This window comes from Oncorhynchus mykiss, chromosome 29 (genome assembly GCF_057628025.1).
Source record: "Oncorhynchus mykiss isolate SJ-2025 chromosome 29, ASM5762802v1, whole genome shotgun sequence".
In the NCBI taxonomy this organism is placed as follows: Eukaryota; Metazoa; Chordata; class Actinopteri; order Salmoniformes; family Salmonidae; genus Oncorhynchus; species Oncorhynchus mykiss.
The window spans coordinates 27225164-27246971 of record NC_143050.1 but is presented as its reverse complement, the minus strand read 5'-3'; the positions used below and the strand labels follow the sequence as shown (position 1 = coordinate 27246971).

Below are 21808 nucleotides of genomic sequence, written 5' to 3'. Positions count from 1 at the left end.
AAATTCCAGTAACTTTCCCCAAATCCCCTGGTTTTCCAGAAATCCTGGTTGGAGGACTCATGGAATTTAGGAGGGAATAAGCAGGAAATCTGTGAATCCCCTAACCGGGATTTCAGGAAAAACTTTTTGGTTAAGTTATTTCACAACTCTACTCCTATCAGCTATTGCTTTGTACATATTACAACACAATAATATATACTGTAAAAAATATCTATAAACTACCAGGCAGGTTGACTATGGAGAGAAATGTTGAATATGAGTAGGAGGACAAAGGATATGATATACTGTATGGTCAATGACATGGATTAGCTGACACTATGTGGACCTAGGTCCAGTGTATCCATCCTGATACTCTTGAGAAGTTTGCTGTTTTGATTCAGACAGCAGGAGGTGAGATGAACAACCTGCTGAATCTGGCACTGGGATGAATGGTGACATGTTAGGGGCCATAATTGTCCTGATTGATTCCTCAGCCTGCTCATGCATGCAGAAGATCTTACCTTGGGATTTTCCAGTATTCCAGACTCATAGCTGTTGAAACAGACAACGAGAAGGTATGTTGGTGAACACATTCATTCCCTTTGTCATTCTACAGCAGTGTTTCCCAACTAAGCAAACCTAATTCTACTTTTCAACTAATCATCAAGCCCTTGATAAGTTGAATCAGGCGTCATTGTCCGGGTAGACAACAAAAATGTGTGGCGTTGGGGATACTCAAGGACCGGAGTTGGGATGCACTGCTCTACAGGATATAGCTAATGTGGGAGACAAATGACCAAAAAGGGCCAATACCGCCTGAAAGTTACAAACTATTCTTGTGAAAATAAAACATAAGTATTTTCTTCAACCTTATATTTAACCATGAAGTATTGTGAGCATCATTGGTGTTCTTCTCACCTGATGTGCATGAGGTTGGCATCCATGCTCCAGGGTGCTTTAGGGGTGACGGGCACAGGGATGCCATTTTTCTGGGGGGGGTGGAAAGGTCAGAGAAGAGTCAATGATAACAGTATATTAACACTTCAACTGAGACCCGCTCTGAGCAATACATTTTATAATAGTTATACCAATCATATCACCTCCAGCTGTTCTTTAACAACTGCAATTGTTGATTTGACTTCAAATCTGATCATTGCGTTATTTGAGTTCAACGTTGTATAATACAATCATGGGAAGGGAGAAAAGCTTGATAAAAAATGGTGACTGATGCACACATGGGACTAAAAGGCCATGATCCCCCTCTAGTGGGCAGAGTGGAGAACACCACCTCATAGACAAACACTGCCAGGCAACATGTTATGAAAAAAAAAACGATAATTGACTCACTGTCAGTCAACGTTTATGTTTAAATGACATTGGGTGTGGATTGTGGGTGTGGGTGTGAATGCCATTGGGTGTGGGTGTGAATGACATTGGGTGTGGGTGTGGGTGTGAATGACATTGGGTGTGAATGTTTAAATGACATTGGGATCTTGCAATTAAAAAAAATATCCCTAACCGGTTTTATTTATTTTAAGCTGCAATATGTAACTTTTTTGGGCAAGCCAACAAAATTCACATAGAAATGTGAGTTATATATCTGTCATTCTCAATGAAAACAATTCTAAGAAGCAGTAGATATAGCACACATAGATCATATCCATGCTTCCCGTTTTTTAAGTTTCTTTCTTGCATCTTTTACTATCGGTTTTGTACACCAACTTCAAACTGCTGAAAACACAATATTTTGGGTTATGCAACAAAATATTTCACAGCGGTTTAGATGGTACAATGATTCTCTACACTATATTTCGGTTGTCACAAACTGAAATTAGGCAAACTATTAGAATTTTAGCAACCAGGAAATGGCAGAGCAAACAAAATTCTAATCAGAGTGCAGGTTCCGGTCATCATAATGGAAGGAAAAATAACAATTTAACAAAATGACTAACGTGCTGACCACACTGCTCGAGTTTCGTGCTTTGTAAAATAAATGTACACGTACACGTTATTCAAATCATTGCACCCGCACGTCTGCATAGCCAGTCGCTAAAATAGAACTTGGTGACTGTCACGTCCTGACCATAGAGAGCCCTTATTTTCTTTTCTTTTACCTTAATATAATACATCAATAAAATCAATTTAGCCTCAAGTAAATAATGAAACATGTTCAATTTGGTTTAAATAATGCAAAAACAAAGTGTTGGAGAAGAACGTAAAAGTGCAATATGTGCCATGTAAAAAAGCTAACGTTTAAGTTCCTTGCTCAGAACATGAGAACATATGAAAGCTGGTGGTTCCTTTTTACATGAGTCTTCAATATTCCCAGGTAAGAAGTTTTAGGTTGTAGTTATTATAGGAGTTTCTCTCTCTATACCATTTGTATTTCATATACCTTTGACTATTGGATGTTCTTATAGGCACTTTAGTATTGCCAGTGTAACAGTATAACTTCCGTCCCTCTCCTCGCCCCTACCTGGGCTCGAACCATGAACACATCGACAACAGCCACCCTCGAAGCATCGTTACCCATCACTCCACAAAAGCTGCGGGGAACAACTACTCCAACTCTCAGAGCGAGTGACGTCACCGATTGAAACGCTATTAGCGCGCACCCCTCTAACTAGCTAGCTATTTCACATCGGTTACACCAGCCTAATCTCGGGAGTTGATAGGCTTGAAGTCATAAACAGCTCAATGCTTGAAGCACAGCGAAGAGCTGCTGGCAAACGCACGAAAGTGCTGTTTGAATGAATGCTTACAAGCCTGCCTACCATCGCTCAGTCAGACTGCTCTATGAAATATAAAATCCTAGACTTAATTATGACATAATAACACACTTTGGTCATTGATATGGTTGAATCCAGAAACTATCATTTAGAAAACAAAACGTTTATTCTTTCAGTGAAATATGGAACCGTTCAGTATTTTATCTAACGGGTGGCATCCATCAGTCTAAATATTCCTGTTACATTGCACAACCTTCAATGTTATGTCCTAATTATGTACAATTCTGGCAAATTAATTACGGTCTTTGTTAGGAATAAATGGACTTCACAGTTTGCAATGAGCCAGGTGGCCCAAACTGCTGCATATACCCTGACTCTGCTTGCACTGAATGCAAGAGAAGTGACACAATTTCCCTAATTATAAGAAATTCATGTTAGCAGGCAATATTAACTAAATATGCAGGTTTAAAAATATATACTTGTGTATTGATTTTAAAGAAAGGCATTGATGGTTAGGTTTGGTGCAACGACAGTGTTAAATCATCACCCGTTTGGCGAAGTAGGCTGTGATTTGATGAGAAATTAACAGGCACCGCATCGATTATATGCAACGCAGGAACTAGTGATTATGTAAAGATTGATTGTTTTTGATAAGATAAGTTTAAAGCTCGCTAGCAACTTACCTTGGCATCTTGCTGCCCTCGCGTAACAGGTAGTCAGCCTGCCATGCAGGCTCCTCGTGGAGTGCAATATAAGGCAGGTGGTTAGAGCATTGAACTAGTAACCGGAAGGTTGCAAAAACGAATCCCCAAGCTGACAAGGTAAACATCTGTCGTTCTGCCCCTGAACAAGGCAGTTAATCCACCGTTACTAGGCCTTCATTGAAAATAAGAATGTGTTCTTAACTGACTTGCCTAGTTAAATAAAAGGTGTATATAAAATTTTTTTTTTTTTTTTTTTTTAAACGGCCAAATCGTTGTCCAAAAATACCGATTTCCGATTGTTATGAAAACTTGAAATCGGCCCTAATTAATCGGTCAACCTCTAATACCCACGTCCCATCTCCTCATTGGTTTTTAGGAGCATATACCTACAGGGGTGATTGAAAAATTAACTGAGGTCCACACTCCAGTCCAGTTGGTAGTAGTAATGCACCTTAGTTGGTTGCCAACCACAATATAAAGTCCAAAGAAGAATACATTTCTAGAAACAAACTCGGTTTACCCTTTTATCTGTGGATTAACTGTCAGAGTAGAGGACCTTGTGCATTTCAGGTAAAATAACAACCCAATGTTTATATCCCAGGACAAATTAGCAACAGCAAGCTAGGTACCTAAATTGCCATAAATGTTTAACGCTTTTCGACTTGTCTCTAAATTAATATAGTTGGTTCAGAGTTCGTTTTGTTATTTCAACCTTCATATCCTGATTACGTCTGGTGTGGGTGGACAAAAAATCAACATGAGCGCAATGGCGGAGGCGCGAGCGGTCTGGTCAGCATGTTACGCAACGATGCTGTAACGTTTGTTAGAGGATATATGCATCTTTCCAATGATTTGCCACAGATATAATGCGCTCAGCACCTCATCGTTGTTTACAGTTGGGAAAGTGGCAGTCAGACAAGGATGCGACAGCAGCGAAGCCCTGTATACTTTGAGAAGTTAAATGAGAAAGTGGTCAAATAAATGCGAGGTGGAATTGAACTACAGTGGCAGGATAGTTGCAACGCTTAACCATCTGAAAAGGGAGACATCGAAAGACCCAAGCCGTTGCTGGCTGCAGTGCGATAACGGACGGAGTGAGAAAATCACAGCGCTGATGACAGAAATGATTGCAGTTGATATGCAGCCACTGTCAATGGTAAAGGACGTAGGCTTCAATGCACTGATGGCATATCTAGAACCAGACTACAAGATGACAAAAAAAACTTGATGGCCCGGATGGAGATATTGTACAATGATTGCTCTGCAAGTACAAAGGGCGAGCTTTCAAAAACCATACGTGGCGTTAACATATTGTTAGCGGTCTATGAACACGCTGTCATGCATCACTGCAGCGAGCCATCACATTGATGAGAACTGGGACATGTACTGCCAACTGAGAACATGGAGGAGAGGGTCACATTTAAACCATTTAAAAATGGCAGTTTAAACTTTCAAATGTTTACATATGTCACATCCCTAATGTATATGAAGAGATCCTATCACACACTCACTGTCAGGCAACATGTTATGAAGTGATCCTATCATGTGGAAGTGTTACCTCGGCATACTCCATCAGATCCTTCCTCCCAACGAAGCGATTGTAGAACTCAGGGATCCTCCATGGAGCAATAATCTGAGCGGGAGAGAGAGGAGCGAGGGTTACGCATGTCATTTGTATGGTGCATTATCTGAAGTAAATGTTGGATGATGGGACAGTCATGTTGTGTAGTTACAGGTGTTCATGCAGAGGAGCTGGGGAAGACCGAACTCACCTGAACCTCCGGGTAGAGGGCATAGCAGGTGAGCTCGAATCGGATCTGATCGTTGCCCTGAAAGTCACAGTTAACCATTCAGACACAAAACACTAGTAACATGTCCAGAAAAAAATCTAAAAACTACTAGCAAAGACAGAGAGATAATCAAGCAGGTGATTTCTCACTCATTTAAGACAAGTTAAGGTTCAAATCACTTCCAATGGTAGTTGAAAAAGCATGTAAACTGACAAGCTTCCAGTGAGTGACTTCTTGCAGTTACTGTTGGTTGAAGGCTCAATTCAGTGGCATTTGTCTCCATCTACAGTTGGAGCAGGGACACTACATCTCCACCCAGTATCGTTACACTTGTGGCCGACTAATGAATGCCATTGTGCTAGCTGAGGGCTATTTGAATGTGACCATCCCACTCACTCCAAAAGCTAATTGGGAAAACATTCAGATTTCAACAAAACAGACAAACATCTCAAATGAACCTTGACAGATGTTAACAATTTGCTAATGGCTCCACCTAGCATTCCGGGTTCTTCTCGGCTCTCCCCTTGCAGATTTACCCCTCACCTTTCCCGTGGCACCGTGGGAGACGTACTGGGCGCCCTCCTGGCGTGCGATCTGGATCTGGCGGCGGGCAATGCAGGGCCGGGCCACTGAAGTGCCCAGCAGGTAGCGGTCCTCGTAGATGGCGCTGGCCTGGACCGACGGCCAGATGAACTCTTCCACAAACTCTGCCCTCAGGTCCTCGATGAACACCTATACATTGAGGGAGGTTACACTTGAACCATTCGGCGTAAAGCTTACGTCAACAATATTTCACTAAATGCTCCTTTGACAATCTTAATACACAAGCGCAGTCAGTTGAGTTCACCTGCAATGGCTTTGCGTTGACAAACTTTTGCTTACAAATCTTAACTCGCAAGGCAGAAAGAGCGCAGACCTCTGCCAGTGTTAGCTGCTAAGAAGACGACAACCCAGACCTCATATATCTTTGATAACAATCAAAATACGATTTGCCTGCTAAATAATTTCCCGTTACTCTGTGACCCAGATGTCAGGACACATAATTCTAGACGTCAAGAACTGACAATCCAACCTTGAACTGGCTCATCACCATGTACCCAAAGTAGCAAATGTATCACTGTTCTCATTGTTCAATTAAAAGTTGTATCAGTTTCATATCAACCAACGTCTAATTGTATTTTTATTTAGCATACATACAGTACCGTGACATTATTTGCCCCCTTTTTAATTTTCTATACTTTCGCATATTTTTTTATACTGAATGTTAACAGATCTTCAACCAACACCTAATATTAGATCAACGAGTGAACAAATAACACAACAATGACACACTTATTTCATAAACAAAGTTCGGCAACACCCAATGTCCCTGTGTGAAAAAGTAATTTTGACCATAACACTCAATAACTGGTTCTGCCACCTTTAGCCCCAACCTAACGCTTCCACGTCCCTGCGGAGGAATTTTGGCTCACTTCCATGCAGAACTGTTGTAACTCAACGACATTTGTGGTTTTTCAAGTCCTGCCACAACACATCAATTGGGATTATGACTTGCCTTTGACTAGGCCATTCCAAAACTTAAAATGTGTTGCTTTTTTGCCATTTTCATTTAGACTTGAGTGTTTTGGATCAATGTCTTGCAGCATGACCCAGCTGCGCTTCAGCTTCATCTTACAGATGGATGGCCTGACATTCTCCTGTAGAATTCTCTGATACAGAGCAGAATTCATGGCTCCTTCTATTAAGGCAAGTCGTCCAGGTCCTGAGGCAGCCCCATCACACTACCATCATTATAATTGACTGTTGGTATGAGGTTCTTACTATGGACTGCAGTGTTTGGTTAGAGCCAGACATAATGGGACCCGTCGTCAAAAAAGTTATACTTTTGAATCATCTGTCCGTAGAACAGAGTCTTGATGATCCTCCAGGTGCTATTTGGCAAACTTGAGTCAACTTTTTGGACGACACGGTTCCCATTATTCATGGCGAAAACCAAACACTGCATTCCACAGTACGAACCTCGTACCAACGGTCCAGACCTAATCCCAAATGAGATGTGGCAGGACTTGAAAAAAGCAGTTCATGGTTTAAAACTCAAATGTCGCTGAGTTAAAGCAGTTCTGCATGGAAGAGTGGGCCAAAATTCCTCCACAGTGATGTGAGAGACTGATTAACAACTACAGGAAGCATTTGGTTGCAGTCATTGCAGCTAAAAGGTGGCACAAACAGTTTGAGTGTAAGGGGGAAATTACTTTTTCACACAGGGAAATTGAGTATTGCATAACTTTATTAAATGAAATAAATAATATATTTGTTATTTGTAATTTCAGGTTCCTTTTATCTGACAACATTCAGTATCAAAAACATGCACAAAAAAAAAAGAGAATCAGAAAAGGGCAAATGCTTTGACGGCCCTGTATGTAATTCAGAATGACTAATCTTGAGACTCAGAAGAAGGATTTGCTCCTTTTAGCCATGTTTTGTTGTTGTTGCCACCATGCTTTTGGCCTTGGCTTTGTAGCCTCTGTTACTATTAGCCTATGCATTTCTTGTTTATCATTTCTGTGTATTTGTATTGTATCCGCAAGAGATTCTACTGCACTGTTACTTCAACCAGATCCTGGAACTCCTCTTTAACCTTCTCTACCGTGTCCTCCACACCACTATGCTACCTTGTCTTACCAATGTCATGACGCTTTGACTCAGCTTTTTACCTTCTTTGCTCCAAGACTCTCTGCTTTCTTCTTTGCAGCATCAAAGTCCTCTACTTGTCCAATATTGGCCTGCAAGAAGAGAGTTTGTTACATCTAATCAACTGGTGCCCAAAATAGTATACTACAGGAGTGTTTCAGTGAAAATGTTTAATGTTCTCCAAACTTCATTAGCGTGTTTTTTACGAGAGCACTTAGTCAGAAAATCTGAGTTTTGAATTCTGCCATACACTCTTTGAATAAGCTATTTTCTCAAAGGAGAAGAGCATGCAAACATTTAAAAACAATATGCTACTTATCCTTCTATTTATAAAATGTCTTGCACAACTAGCAAAATTTGTTTTTGATCACTTTAGACATTTTGGGATTCCACCCTGTAAAAGTACTTTGCCTGTTGACACGATTGGAGAAGTAGTTCCATTTCACAAAAGCATACTTTTTTCCACTTTCCCTCTTCTTGCTGCTTTTCCTCAATTACCTTTGACCTTTTTCAAAAGGAGGCCACGGAGGAGAGAGGATTCAGGAGTTGAGCAAATTGAATTGAAAAAAGGCCTGTGTCTTCATCCCAGGTCCTTCTCGCCAGGGACCAAAGCCATTGATTGTCACAGATTGGCTGCTGAAGTCCCGTCGCCCACCATTTTAACATTCAGGTCACATCTATGACATGATAACACTGACATACTTCCACACAGTCTAGCAGTGCACTGCTGCTCCATGAATCTCATGGAGGGATTCTGCTGAGATGGATAATCAACAATGTCTTTTTCCTTTTGACCGGTAACTCAAACTAAGACTTAACAAAACCCAGCTCAGACAGGAAAATCAGGTGCGGAGAGAGCCGGCAACCTCAGGATTTCTGGCATTAACTTACAGTGCCTTCAGAAAGTATTCAGACCTCTTGACTTTTTCCACATTTTGTTACGTAACAAACAGCCTTAATCTAAAACGGATTATATATATTTTTTAAATCCTCTGCAATCTATACACAACACCCCATAATGACAAAGCAAAAACAGAAATACCTTATTTTACTAGGGATGCATGATGTATATCGGTGACCATATCGGAATAGGACCATATTAGCTAAAATGCCAACAACGGCCCGATGTCTAGTTTAACGTCGATGTGCAAATCCGATGTCAAAGCTGACGTGTATACCTATATAAAATGTAGGTAAATGACGTAATGACGCCGCGTAAAATGTTACGCAACACAGCCTTCCTAACCTCGCCCACAATGTCTGCTGTGTGGATCGAGCAGTCATTTGAAAGAGTAAGAACATTTCAGCGAGACAACTCAAAGGCGAAATCCATTAACGCCAAGATAATGGAATTCATTGCCCTTGACAATCAACCATTCACCGTCGTGGGCGATGTTGGCTTTCACCGACTGGTCGAGCACCGGTACACGTTACCCTACCGGAGTTACACAGTAATAGCGTCAAACGCCGTTTGGGTCTTTGCGTGTCAAAAAAGATACATGTCAAATAAAACTATTTGACATGTTAAAAAAGCTTTTAAATTTGACACGTCAAATAAAACAGTTCTATTATAGAATGTTGTGTGTTCTGAATTTGCACATGCAAGCCAAGCGCCACCACTACTATCAGTAGCACTGTCAAAGCAGACAAATAATGTCTGCAAACAAGTAAACACCGGCCAAGAACGATGTGTTTATAACACCGCGTTGGTAATAAAGCATAATTTGTTTGACTGCAACTTCTGGGGTAGCTAGCTTTAGCTTAGTACCCAGCTAGCACTAATACAACCAGCCTGAACACAATGACCAGTAGTGCAGTAGTGCATTCACTTTCATTATTCTTAGCAATGATTTAGGAATCCTTGTAAGTATTAGCTAGGTAGCCACTTGTTGTTCGCCTATTGGAATTGAACTTCAGTTCATGAAAAATAAATAGCTAGCCAGCTACTTAACCCTGTTGCCCAAAGCTAACATTATAAGCAGCCAGCTAGCTTCATCTGGCTAGTGAGGCTCGACCAGAACATGTTGTGAAGCTAGCCACAATAAGGATTAGGCACGGTGGAATTTGCGGTTTCTTTTCAAAATAAAAGAAACTCGTTGAAAGTGATGCAGAAGGTTACAATTGATGGAATCATGGATGCGCGCTGTGTTAAGAAGCAGTGCGTCTGGTTGGGTTGTGTATCGGAGGACGCATGACTTTCAACCTTCGTCTCTCCCGAGCCCGTACGGGAGTTGTAGCGATGAGACAAGATAGTAGCTACTACAACAATTGGATACCACGAAATTGGGGAGAAAAAAGGGGTAAAAAATTAATAAAAATAAATAAACATCTCTGGAGAGACCTGAAAATAGCTGTGCAGCAACGCTTCCCATCCAACCTGACAGAGCTTGAGAGGATCTGCTGAGAAGAATGGGAGAAACTCCCCAAATACAGGTGTTCCAATCTTGTAGGGTCATACCCAAAAAGACTCGAGGCTGTAATCGCTGCCAAAGCTGCTTTAACAAAGTACTGAGTAAAGGGTCTGAATACTTACGTAAATGTGATAAAGGTATTATAAATGTACAACATTTTCTAAAGACCTGTTTTTGCTTTGTCATTATGGGGTAATGTGTGTAGATTGATGAGTGAAAAATAACTTTTATCCATGTTAGAATAAGGTTGAAACAAAACATGTAAAATGGTCAAGGGGTCTGAATACCTTCCGAATGCACTGTAGATACCACTGACTGCCGTTGTGCCTCTGAGCAAGGCACTTCACCCCCTACAACTGCTCAAATGGTGCTGCACTGCAGCTGACCCATAGCTTTCAGGCCCTTAGTGTGTGTCGGGTTGTGAGCATAAAGCCATCTGTTCTTTGCAAGTTCATGGACAATAAAGTACATCTCAATGGCAAGCCATTGTTCCACATAACTGAGGTAGCTGTGCCTGTCTTTGTCTGCCTCTGTGGAATTCTGAATGGTGGCTTGGCAGAGGTTTTTCTATAACAACCTAACATGAGCAGACAGGGATTTCAACAAGAAAAACAGGTTGCCGATTGGGACAGTGCCTTCCTGCCCACCCAAAACCAACAGGTGGTGCCATAGCCCTTCAGCATACCCACCCTTTTCTCTAGCCAGACAATGAAGAAACAGTTACACAATAAATAAATCTGCATTGTGTGCAATTCTGAACTGGCCTATGGGCAAAAAGTTAATCTAGACTGCTATTCACCAGCATTATGCAGCCAGATAGCACTTTTGTGGGGGGGTTAACTCACTGCTATGGTGAATGAATCCCTTCTTTACAAATATCTAATACGGCATGAAATGAACGTTCACTGGCGTTTCTGCTGCACAAGTGAAATATTTAGGCTCTAATAGGTTGACCTACAATAAAGGAGAGCACCAACTGGATGGCTGTGTGCTGTCCGACCCCAAGTTATATTGGCCCCACATACAGCTACTTGTGTGTGTTCCTTACCAAGTATGTGATGACATCATAGCCTTCTTCCTTCAACCACACCAAGATACAGGAGGTGTCCAGTCCTCCGCTGTAGGCCAGAACCACTGTGCCTTTCGACATGATGATGCAGGTCAAAGGGGGCTGTTGTGTCTGGGGGCAAAAAATACAAGGGAAATACAGACTTTTTCCATATAGAAAATTAATTAGAGTAATACAATTACGGAAATCTCCAATCATCTTCTATCCTGAACACATTGGCGTATTCATAAGGCTGTGACTGGATGCAGGGTGGAAAATGGATGATGACATCCATCCATTTTCCTGAAGTAATATCTTTATAGAAACTAGTAGCAATCTCCAATCGCATTACAAAGACTATGGTTACAAACACCAATAAACATTTAATGGAGTGCAGGTTCCAAAGGTTTGCGCTCAATAAATGCACGCATGTTATACTATTAAGTATTCTACTGTTATTCAACACCTGTTGTTAAGAAGCATGTGGCAAATAACATTTGCCTATTAGCTACCTAGTTGGCTGGCTAGCTAACACGCTTCACTGAAATACCAACTGTTGCATTCGAATCAGTAGTTAGTTAGCTACCATGGACTCAATAATCAGCAGCAATCACGCACGATGTGGACGTTATCCCGTTTGATGTTTTGATAGCAAGCCAAGTGTAAAGTTAAATATTTAAAATATAGGTGACGCCATTTTACAATGATATATGTATTTACCGTTCTAAAAGCTTGACTGGGCGAAATGAAGTCTTCTCTCCAGTCCAGTCACCACGATGAACGGAACGCTTGTGCAAATGTATTGGGCAGTGGGCAAGGTTTTGTATACAGCTGCAGCCTTTCACTAATAGTATCGCCATCTACTGGCCGTGGTTTGTCTCTACCACATACTGTTAATGTGAACTCCTTTCTTTCCTCAATCCCTTTCCTTTCCTTCTTTCCGCTCTACTGGCGGTTGTTAACCCCTACCACATACAAGTGAACAACCTCATTTTATTTCCTAGATTCCTTTCTGCATTTCTTTGCTCCCTTTCCTAGCTCCTTTTATTTTCTTCCTTTCCTGTCTACTGGTTGTGGTTAATTCCTACCACATACATGTGAACTCCTTTTCTTTCCTAGATTCCTTTCCTCACTCCCTTTCATTTAATATCCAAGCTCCCTTTCTTATCCTCCTTTACTAGCTTAATTTCATAATTTCCTTTCATTCCCTACCTCCCTTCCTCATGTCCTTCCTAGCTTATTTCTTTAGAGGAAAAAAAAAAAAAAATTAAGGAAGCAAGGAAAGGAAACTAGGATAGGTGGAAATGATCTAGGAAAGGAGATAAGGAAAGTGAGATAGGGATGGAGGAGAGGAAAGGGTGGTAGGGAAGGAAAGGAAGCTAGGAAAGGAAAAGTTCACATGTATGTGGTAGGGATTAACCACAGCCAGTAGAGGAAAGGAAGTTAGGAAAAGAGGAAAGGAAGCAAGGAAAGGATGAAAGGAATATAGGAAAGTAGGAGTTCACATGTATGTGGTAAGGATTAACCACAGCCAGATGATGGCAATAGTATTGGTTTTAGGTTTTAGTGACAGGTTAGTTTTACTCACAGGCTGCAGCAGGGCCACAGTAATTGCAAAATTCGGGAACACCAACAGCCAATCAAAACTCGACTACCTTTGGAGGGGGTGTATGGAATGGGTGTGATGAGTCAGAAAATCTGCTGTCTCAGCCACTGCCTGTCACAAAGGGAGTACCCCAAGGCTCAAACCTAGGCCCCACGCTCTTCTCAATTTACATCAACAACATATCTCAGGCAGTAGGAAGCTCTCATCCATTTATATGCAGGTGATACAGTTTTATACTCAGCTGGCCCCTCCCCAGATTTTGTGTTAAATGCTCACAACAAGGCTTTCTTTGTGTCCAACAAGCTTTCTCTACCCTTAACCTTGTTCTGAACAACTCCAAAACAAAGGTCTGTGGTTTGGTAAGAAGAACACCCCTCTCCCCACAGGTGTGATTACTACCTCTGAGGGTTTAGAGCTTGAGGTAGTCACCTCATACAAGTACTTGGGAGTATGGCTAGACGGTACACTGTCTTTCTCTCAGCACATATCAAAGCTGCAGGCTAAAGTCAAATCTAGACTTGGTTTCCTCTATCGTAATCGCTCCTCTTTCACCCCAGCTGCCAAACTAACCCTGATTCAGATGACCATACTATGCATGCTAGATTACGGAGACGTAATTTATACATTGGTGGGTAAGGGTGCTCTAGAGCCATCAGATTTGCCACCAATGCTCCTTATAGGACACATCACTGCCCTCTATACTCCTCTGTAAACTGGTCATCTTTGTATACCTGTCGCAAGACCCACTGGTTGATGCTTATTTATAAAACCCTCTTAGGCCTCACTTCCCCCCTATCTGAGATATCTACTGCAGCCCTCATCCTCCACATACAACACCGCTCTGACAGTCACATTATATTAAAGGTCCCCAAAGCACACACATCCCTGGGTTGCTCGTCTTTTCAGTTCGCTGCAGCTAGCGACTGGAACAAGCTGCAACAATCACTCAAACTGGACATCTCTTCATTCAAAGACTCATTCATTGACACTCTTACTGACAGCTGTGGCTGCTTTGTTGTCTCTACCTTCTAGCATTTGTGCTGTTGTCTGTGCCCAATGATTTGATCCATGTTTTGTGTCGCTACCATGTTGTTATCATGCAGTGTTGTCATGTGTTGCTGCCTTGCTATGTTATTTTCTTAGGTCTCTCTTTATGTAGTGTTGTCTCTCTTGTCGTGATGTGTGTTTTGTCCTATATTTATATATATTTTTAATCCCAGCCCCCGCAGGAGGCCTTTGCCTTTTTGGTAGGCCATCCCTGTAAATAAGAATTTGTTCTTTACAGACTTACCTAGTTAAATAAAGGTTAAATAAAGATAAGAGTCAGAAGGGGAAGACCGGCCCCTGGTTGTGAGTTTAGCCAAAGCTTAATACAGCAAGAATGATTAAAAAAAAGCTCAATATAAAAATACCCATTTTGAGATCAAGCAGATGCTTTTTTGTAATTTTCCATGAACTCAGAAAAACAATTAAAAATACTATATAAACTTCTGAAAATCAATAAACTCAAGATGTTTATTTCCTTATACAGTATAAAGCAAAAACACTGAACAAAGGAAAAAGTCAGGGTGATTGTTGACTCTTCAGTTCTGCTTGCTTCTTTAGATTGAGGAATATGGCGTTTCACAAATGTCAAACTCCCACTACTGCCCTGTTAAAATACAGTTACTAGTTAGGCATTTGCCCTAGATGTAAAGAACAAAGAGCCCCAAAAAAGAGTTCTGGTGCTAACAATTGTTTCAATATTCAATCAAGCACAACTTCAATCCATCATTTTGAATAGTAGTATACAATGCACACATCCCCCACAACTCATCTCCATATGCAATCCATGAGTCACAGCCATGGGACTGGATGTGTGTAACGATGAGACCTGGGACTTCTGAAAAGCAGGGAAGATGGCAACCTACAGAGTGAGGGAGAATCGTATTGTATTCAGTGCCAGAGGTCTCAGTATTGATATGAGCAAGTCACAGATGGTCCAACAAGCAGGCGCCTTCCTTGGCCAGCAAACTGATACACGTACTCACCACTGTTTTTCAGCTATTCACAAAAAACTGTTTCTTTCTGAAAGGTTATGATAACATCCATAAATACATTGTGATATTCATACCTCTCCAACACAGAACCAATATTTTTTTTTCATCCACCCATCACTCATGAATTAGTTACTTTGCACTTGACAGTTTATTCAAAATCTGACTTTTTCCTTGCCACCAAAATAAAGGGGACATAAATAGGTGTATAAAATAATCCAGTACCGACCATATTGACCTCATAAAAACAAACAGCAGCTGGAAAACAAAATGTGAAAAAAAAAGGAGGAGACAGAACGGTGGAGGGAGAGGTTGCTGTGGATGGTCAGAAAAATGACGAGTACCCTGGGGGTCCTTGTGTGTCCTGGGGTCAGTGGTGTTTGTGCATCTCCCTCTCCCTACCACTCCTTCTTCTTCTCGTCCATGGACACCCCGCCGGGCCCCAGTGCTACGACCAACAGCAGCCCTCCGATGACGGACGTGGTCTGGAAGAAATCGTACTTGAGGAAGTCATGCATAGGCTTGTAGGCGGGCACCGTCCAAAAGGCGTTGAAGTAGACGTTGATGGCCAGCAGCCATATTACCAGGGTCAGGGCGGCCAGCTTGGTCTTGAAGCCAATGGCCACCAGGATGATGAGAGCCGTGCCCACCATGTTCTGGAGGATCTGGGGGAGTGGAGAGGGACACATGGGTCAGGAGTCAGACTGAACCACCAATAATACAGTACAACCATTGCAACAGATCCTGTCTAATGGAATGCAGCACTTAGGCCATCAAATTTCTAAATACCATACAATACAAAAATGATTGCTTATAATCTTAACAAAAACTATCAACACCCCACATGCATCAAAGCCAGGACCGAGAGACTGAAAAACAGCTTCTCAGACTGTTAAATAGCCATCACTAGCCAGCTACCACCCGGTTACTCAACCCTGCACCTTTGAAGCTGCTGCCATATATACATAGACATGGAATCACTGGTAACTTTAATAATATTTACATACTGTACGGCTTTACTCATCTCATATACTGTATTCTATTCTACTGTGTTTTAGTCAATGCCACTCCGACATTGCTCGTCCTAATATATATTTCTTAATTTATATATTTCTTAATTCCATTATTTTTCTTTAGATGTGTATATTGTTGTGAACTGTTAGATACTACTGCACTGTCGGAGCTAGGAACCCAAGCATTTCGCTACACCGGCAATAACATCTGCTAAATATGTGTATGTGACCAATAGAATTTGATTTGACACAAACTCAGCTTGATCTCCACATATGTCCATGAGAAAATGCATTACACAGCTTATTCTCCTCCGGCTTTAGTCCCTGCTGAGTGGTACCATAGAGGCAGGGTGGTGGCCTACTCACCGAGAAGAAGCTGGGGTCAAAGTGCAGCAGGGTCATGAACATGAGCACCAACAGGACTCTCCCTCCCAGCTGCATGTACTGCTTCGGTGAGCTCTCCCCCATGGAGGGGACGCCAGCGAACATGCTCTTCCCTTCTGAACGCGACTCCGCTAGTAACAGCAGGAGTCCACCGCCAAGAGCAAGGTTCCTGATAGAGGAATGGGGGGGAGGGAGACATTGTGTAGGAGAGGGGAAATAAGACCAATACTTAGTTCAACGCAGTGCTGCAGTACTCGAGTCTGACTCGAGTCCAGATTTTCATGACTTGTGACTCGCCTTCTTGTGACTTGTATTTGCACTTGGACTGGATAGGCTACTATGATAAGCAGAATATTAGCAGCACTGGATGTGCTCAGCAGCGAGGGTTCTGTTCTCTTGCAGTGGGAAGGACTCGCCACACCGGCACACGCAGCCTACATCAGCTGGTGAGCTGCGGGAGCGCAAGCGATGATTGTGGGAAGGCAGACTCCGCTCCGATCATTGGCTACACATCATGCAAGTGACTCTCTTGCTTCCCCGTAACCACCAGTCACCAGTCTACTATTTAGCTTTGCCTGGTTAAGAAACACAAACTGCTTTACAAAATTGAAAACACTAGTATTGAGTTGAATAGTAAAACTGTTTGTCTCTCTCTGGCCTTGATAGTAAAACTTTTTTTCTCTCTCTGGCCTTGATAATAGAAAAGTAGCCCATCTTTGAACGTGTTGCCTCGTCATACCCTTCCACTGTCCTCGACTGACTCGTGCATAGGGGACTTGTGACTCAACCTCAAGGTTTAGTGACTCAACTACAACACTGGTTCAATGTATGGGGGGTATAAAATTAGTGGGACAGACAGACAGTGGTTTAAAGACACTTAAACAACTAATATAATTGGTCATGTACAAGAGACTAAAGTCAATTGCATATTTTCAATTTAATATGTAAAAATATTATTCAGCAACTTATTGGAAGAGACCTACCTCATCAGAAATTTTATATCCCATAAAATACTGTATGCAACCGTCTGGAAAAAACAAGTAAAAGAAATTCATCATGAAATATTACATAGCCCGAAATTCATGAACATAGCCAGTGTCCGGGTTGTCAGCCATTTGAAATGTCAGCCCAAAATCACAGAAAGGTGCATGAAATGCAATGCCAATAGATGTGATATTTCCTCACCTGTAGAGCTATGACTCCAAATAATCCAAAGCAGGCATACTGTACAAAATTTCTACTGAGGATAAGGACACAGCCACCTGTTGCAGTGGGGGAAAAAAAAGAGAGACAGAAGGTTAGGATTGTAGAAACTCGTTCAATTGAACCACACAACTGTACCCCATCTTCCCCAAAAAGGGTGTCATTCCCACTTAATACAACTCCTGTATCTTTCCCCAGCTTTCAAAGACAGCATGGGGTCATCATTCTACAGTCTTAGGCCCACACCACACTAACCACTCAAATGAGTCGATAGTTAATGAATGATCACATCATGGGGCTTGGGAACGAACCTAGATTGACTTTCTTCTGAACAGGTTTTTTTCAATCCATACATTGGACCCTATCTGGACCCATGCAGATTGCTGTTTGTTTACATTGATGACACTAACAGGCTAATGATCCCAGCCTTGCTCACCAAGCTGTCCTGTGAGGTTGAGCAGCACAAAGCAGGTGGCCAGGAAGTAGCCACAGCCCCACGTCGCCTCGATGTAGTCCTTTTGCTCGTTCCACTGGAACCACATACGGATGCCGTCCTCCAGGAAGGTGCTGATTAGACACAGCCGAGCCAGGTGAGGCAGGTACTGCTTCGTCATCCGCAAGAACTGGGAGAGAGAGGGGAAAGGGACATTTAGGCCAACATCTGACATACAGTACAATGACATTTCAGCAGACACTAGCATTGACAGTGAAAGAGTGAATGAGGACCTTTAAATAAATCTACTGAAAATCTACAGGAGATTACATGAAAGGTCCTTCCAGAAGAAATTTGGGAGAAGGGACACAGAGTAGGCCAACTGGTAGCATTTCAGCAGGGAAAAGGTAATAAAAAAGGTAATATATTTTTTTAAAACTTTTTTAACTTTTCTCCCCAATTTCGATCTTGTCTCATCGCTGCAACTCCCCAACGGACTCAGGAGGTGAAGGTCGAGCCATGCGTCCTATGAAACATGACCCGTCAAACCGTGCTTCTTAACACCAGCCCGCTTAACCCGGAAGCCAGACGCACAATGTGTCGGAGGAAACACTGTTCACCTGACGACCGAGGTCAGCCTGCAGGTGCCTGGCCCGCCACAAGGAGTCGCTAGAGCGCAATGAGCCAAGTAAAGACCCCCCGGCCAAACCCTCCCCTAACGCGGAGCCAATTGTGCGCTGGCCTATGGGACTCCCAATCACAGCCGGTTGTGATAAAGCCCGGGATTGAACCCGGGTCTGTAGTGACACCTCTAGTACTGCGATGCAGTGCCTTAGACCGCTGCGCCACTCGGGAGGCCCTAGAAGATGGTATATTTAATGACAAGTTGGACCAATACAGGCATTCAGAAAAGCACCCTGCTTTGTGTCAGTCTCAAAGTACTACATACTAGGTTAGAAAGATCTGCAAATACCGCAAGGCTCTCCAGAGGGTGGTGCAGTCTGCACAACGCATCACCGGGGGCAAACTACCTGCCCTCCAGGACACCTACAGCACCCGAGGCCAAAAAGATCAAGGACAACCACCCGAGCCACTGCCTGTTCACCCCGCTACAATCCAGAAGGCGAGGTCAGTACAGGTACATCAAAGCTGTGACCGAGAGACTGAAAAACAGCTTCTATCTCAAGGCTATCAGACATCAGAAGCAAAGAGAGGCAGCTGCCTACATAGACTTGAAATCATGGGCCACTTTAATAAATGATTCAATAGCCACTTTAATAATGTTTACATATCTTGCATTACTCATCTCATATTTTATTTCATACCGTGTGTGTGAAATCAATCCCTGCTCACTTAGTTAAACTTGAACAAAAACCAACTGCCCTACATTCAATAAACCTCCATATGTTGGCTTCCCTCCAATACTTTGGAACTGATCATTGTCTACCTACTAAAGTACACCAGAAGAACAGTAACCATCTCACAACACCTCCCACCATACAGTACACATCAGCACAGCCTGTTTTGAGGTGGCCTATCACAGTTCAACAACTCCCACATGTCATTCATAGAGCACACGAATGGGAGGGCCTAGCAGCCAATCAGAGAGGACCGAAAAGGTGCTGCTAAAGCCTCAGTCGAGTAGCCTACATTAGATCAGAACGGTTTGCTTACAGCTTATTAGTGAAGAATTTTCAGCACTGTCTTGTTAAAATGTGCCTTTAAAATGTAGGACAGGCCTGTCTTAAGACATGTTTCATGGCACAGCAATTTAAGAGGTGAAATTTCCAAACTATGCTATTTTACAGCAATGCTAAAATGTCAACGGGGTGAACTAAATATTTGGTATCAGCTGGGGATTATTGAAAACAGTGTTCAATAAAGTAGCAGGCCTATGTTACACCTTTACTTAATGTCTGTCCGGAGAGTATGTAAACTGGGCAAACAGAAAAGTTCACATGGATAGTGGAAGGCTATAGGAGAGGAAATAGCCCAGGTCTCTCCTATCGACTGAAATACGGCACGATTGGACTTCCAGTCCAATCTTCAACCTGGGTAACAGCTCTGTAACCTGAACTATGGCTCTTGACACAGTCCCCTTATAGATCCGAATTCCAAGGGGATTGCAATTTCATCCACAGGGCAAAAAGCTAGACTTACCAAAGGGGCATACAATAATTTAACATTTTCTGCCTCTGTCTTGTACATTACACAACACTCTTCTATTGTGTTCTTACACACACTTCATAAGAGTTGAGTGTGGTGTCTCTGTGGGGAGTGAATTTGCATAGACAGTCAACTTTAGTGTGTTACTGTGTGGCTAGCTGAGAGTTCTTAACTCCACCACAAGTCCATTGAGAATGAGATGTGAAATAGTACGGTAGCAGACGGTACCGTTAGCTAGCTACATATCGTGGAGTTGAGAATTCTAAGCGACTGTGTGGCCAGAGTTGCATCATTAACTAGTTAACCGGGAATTATGAATCATTACTTCCAAGTTCACTGGCTAGGTAGCTTGCATGTGAGCTACCTAAATACAAGTAGCTAGGGAAAGCACGGTAATAATATTTGCAGTTGTATTCTGCTGCAGTAATTAGCTACCTACATCATGCTACCTAACGCGTAGGATAATTGGCAAGCTATGTCTTCCTAAAGTTATCTAGCAAATAATACGTGTAGCTAGCTAATTGCGCAAGTAATATTAGCTAGCTAGCAAGATATAAATGAATAACCCACTCGGGCAGCTGTGGCTACCTAGCTAGAACCCGTTGTTCCTCTGAATCGGTCTGAAAAGTTAGCAAGCTAGCTGACAACTAACTTTAGCCTGTGAAATAACGAAGTTAGCTACCTGGTCCGCCACATCTTCGGCTCGACTCATAAGCTCCTCCTGCCCCATGTCTAAAGAAACTGAGGCTTAGTGCTTTTAGTCAATAAACTATTAATTAGCTAATACAGAAATCTTCTGCCTCCGATATTTACTTCAGCAAGTCTTGCCGGTCTCAATGAAGAGAAGGCCGCCTCTGCCCCACAATGCTTCACGTTGCTACGATAGCCCCCGGAGCTGCTCTACCGACTGCTGTGTGCCACGTACACTGATCCAGGGGGTTTGTCGTCATGCCATGTTTGCGTCATGTAAAAACAAGTTGGCATAATTAGCTGAGACCATTCCTAACTAGACAAGATGGCCTACTGTAGTGTATCATGCAGCATCTTCAATGTGACTCAATACTGGCATGTTACGGACTGATTTTTATTTTCATACTCTATGAGGATAAGATCACATTTTACTATTCTATCATTAGCTACTAAATATGGACTATTTTGAATACTGGGGTACTTTTATTATACTGTTTAATGACAGAATTTCTGGAGAAGAGTGAGGTAGTAAGTGGACAGAAAATAATGCATGATATCTTAAATCCCATATTGAAAAATGAACATACTTTTCAACATAATCTCAGAAATTTTTTTTTTTTAAATGTACCAAACAGGCAGTCAATGCAGTAGAGACAGACACTACACTACCTTTGTTCAACAGTTGCAAAATTCCTTGATAAAGTAAACACTCTATCAAAGTTCATTGAACTGTTCATGACTCCCGAGTGGCACAGCGGTTTAAGCCACTGTATCTCAGTGCAAGAGGCGTCACTGCAGTCCCTGGTTTGATTCCAGGTTGCATCACATCTGGTTTAGATTGGGAGTCCCATAGGGCGGCGCAGAATTGTCCCAGTGTAATCTGGAGTAGGCCGTCATTGTAAATAAGTATTTGTTCTTAACTGAT

At 42.2% G+C, this 21808-nt stretch overlaps 2 protein-coding genes across 2 annotated transcripts in view; both read right to left on the bottom strand.

Moving 5' to 3' along the window:
* The window catches only part of LOC110509800 (argininosuccinate synthase), a 29179-nt gene extending 17000 nt beyond the window's left edge, over positions 1 to 12179 (bottom strand). The window contains exons 1-8 of the mRNA XM_036967464.2: positions 12073 to 12179; positions 11353 to 11484; positions 7917 to 7985; positions 5746 to 5934; positions 5185 to 5241; positions 4971 to 5045; positions 898 to 968; positions 501 to 531 (exon numbers count right to left, since the gene is read on the bottom strand). Coding sequence (XP_036823359.1) covers positions 501 to 531; positions 898 to 968; positions 4971 to 5045; positions 5185 to 5241; positions 5746 to 5934; positions 7917 to 7985; positions 11353 to 11454 — 594 coding nt within the window. The 5' untranslated portion in view covers positions 11455 to 11484; positions 12073 to 12179. The remainder of the gene's footprint in view (positions 1 to 500; positions 532 to 897; positions 969 to 4970; positions 5046 to 5184; positions 5242 to 5745; positions 5935 to 7916; positions 7986 to 11352; positions 11485 to 12072) is intronic.
* Positions 12180 to 14449: 2270 nt separating this feature from the next.
* surf4 (surfeit 4) lies at positions 14450 to 21049 on the bottom strand. The gene is made up of 6 exons (XM_021590915.3): positions 20876 to 21049; positions 18031 to 18217; positions 17577 to 17653; positions 17375 to 17418; positions 16374 to 16560; positions 14450 to 15659 (listed from the first exon to the last, which is right to left on the bottom strand). The coding sequence occupies exons 1-6, from the start codon at positions 20921 to 20923 to the stop codon at positions 15393 to 15395; spliced, it is 810 nt and encodes a 269-aa protein (XP_021446590.1). The 5' UTR covers positions 20924 to 21049; the 3' UTR covers positions 14450 to 15392.
* Positions 21050 to 21808: the final 759 nt, after the last annotated feature.

Bases quoted from the DNA above. Each gene is read 5' to 3' on its own strand.
- surf4 (XM_021590915.3), bottom strand. From the start codon at position 20,923: ATGGGGCAGGAGGAGCTTATGAGTCGAGCCGAAGATGTGGCGGACCAG. The intron at 18,218-20,875 runs GTAGCTAACTTC...TCTCTCTCCCAG, and splicing joins CCGAAGATGTGGCGGACCAG to TTCTTGCGGATGACGAAGCA. The intron at 16,561-17,374 runs GTAGGTCTCTTC...TTCCTCTATCAG, and splicing joins GATATAAAATTTCTGATGAG to GAACCTTGCTCTTGGCGGTG.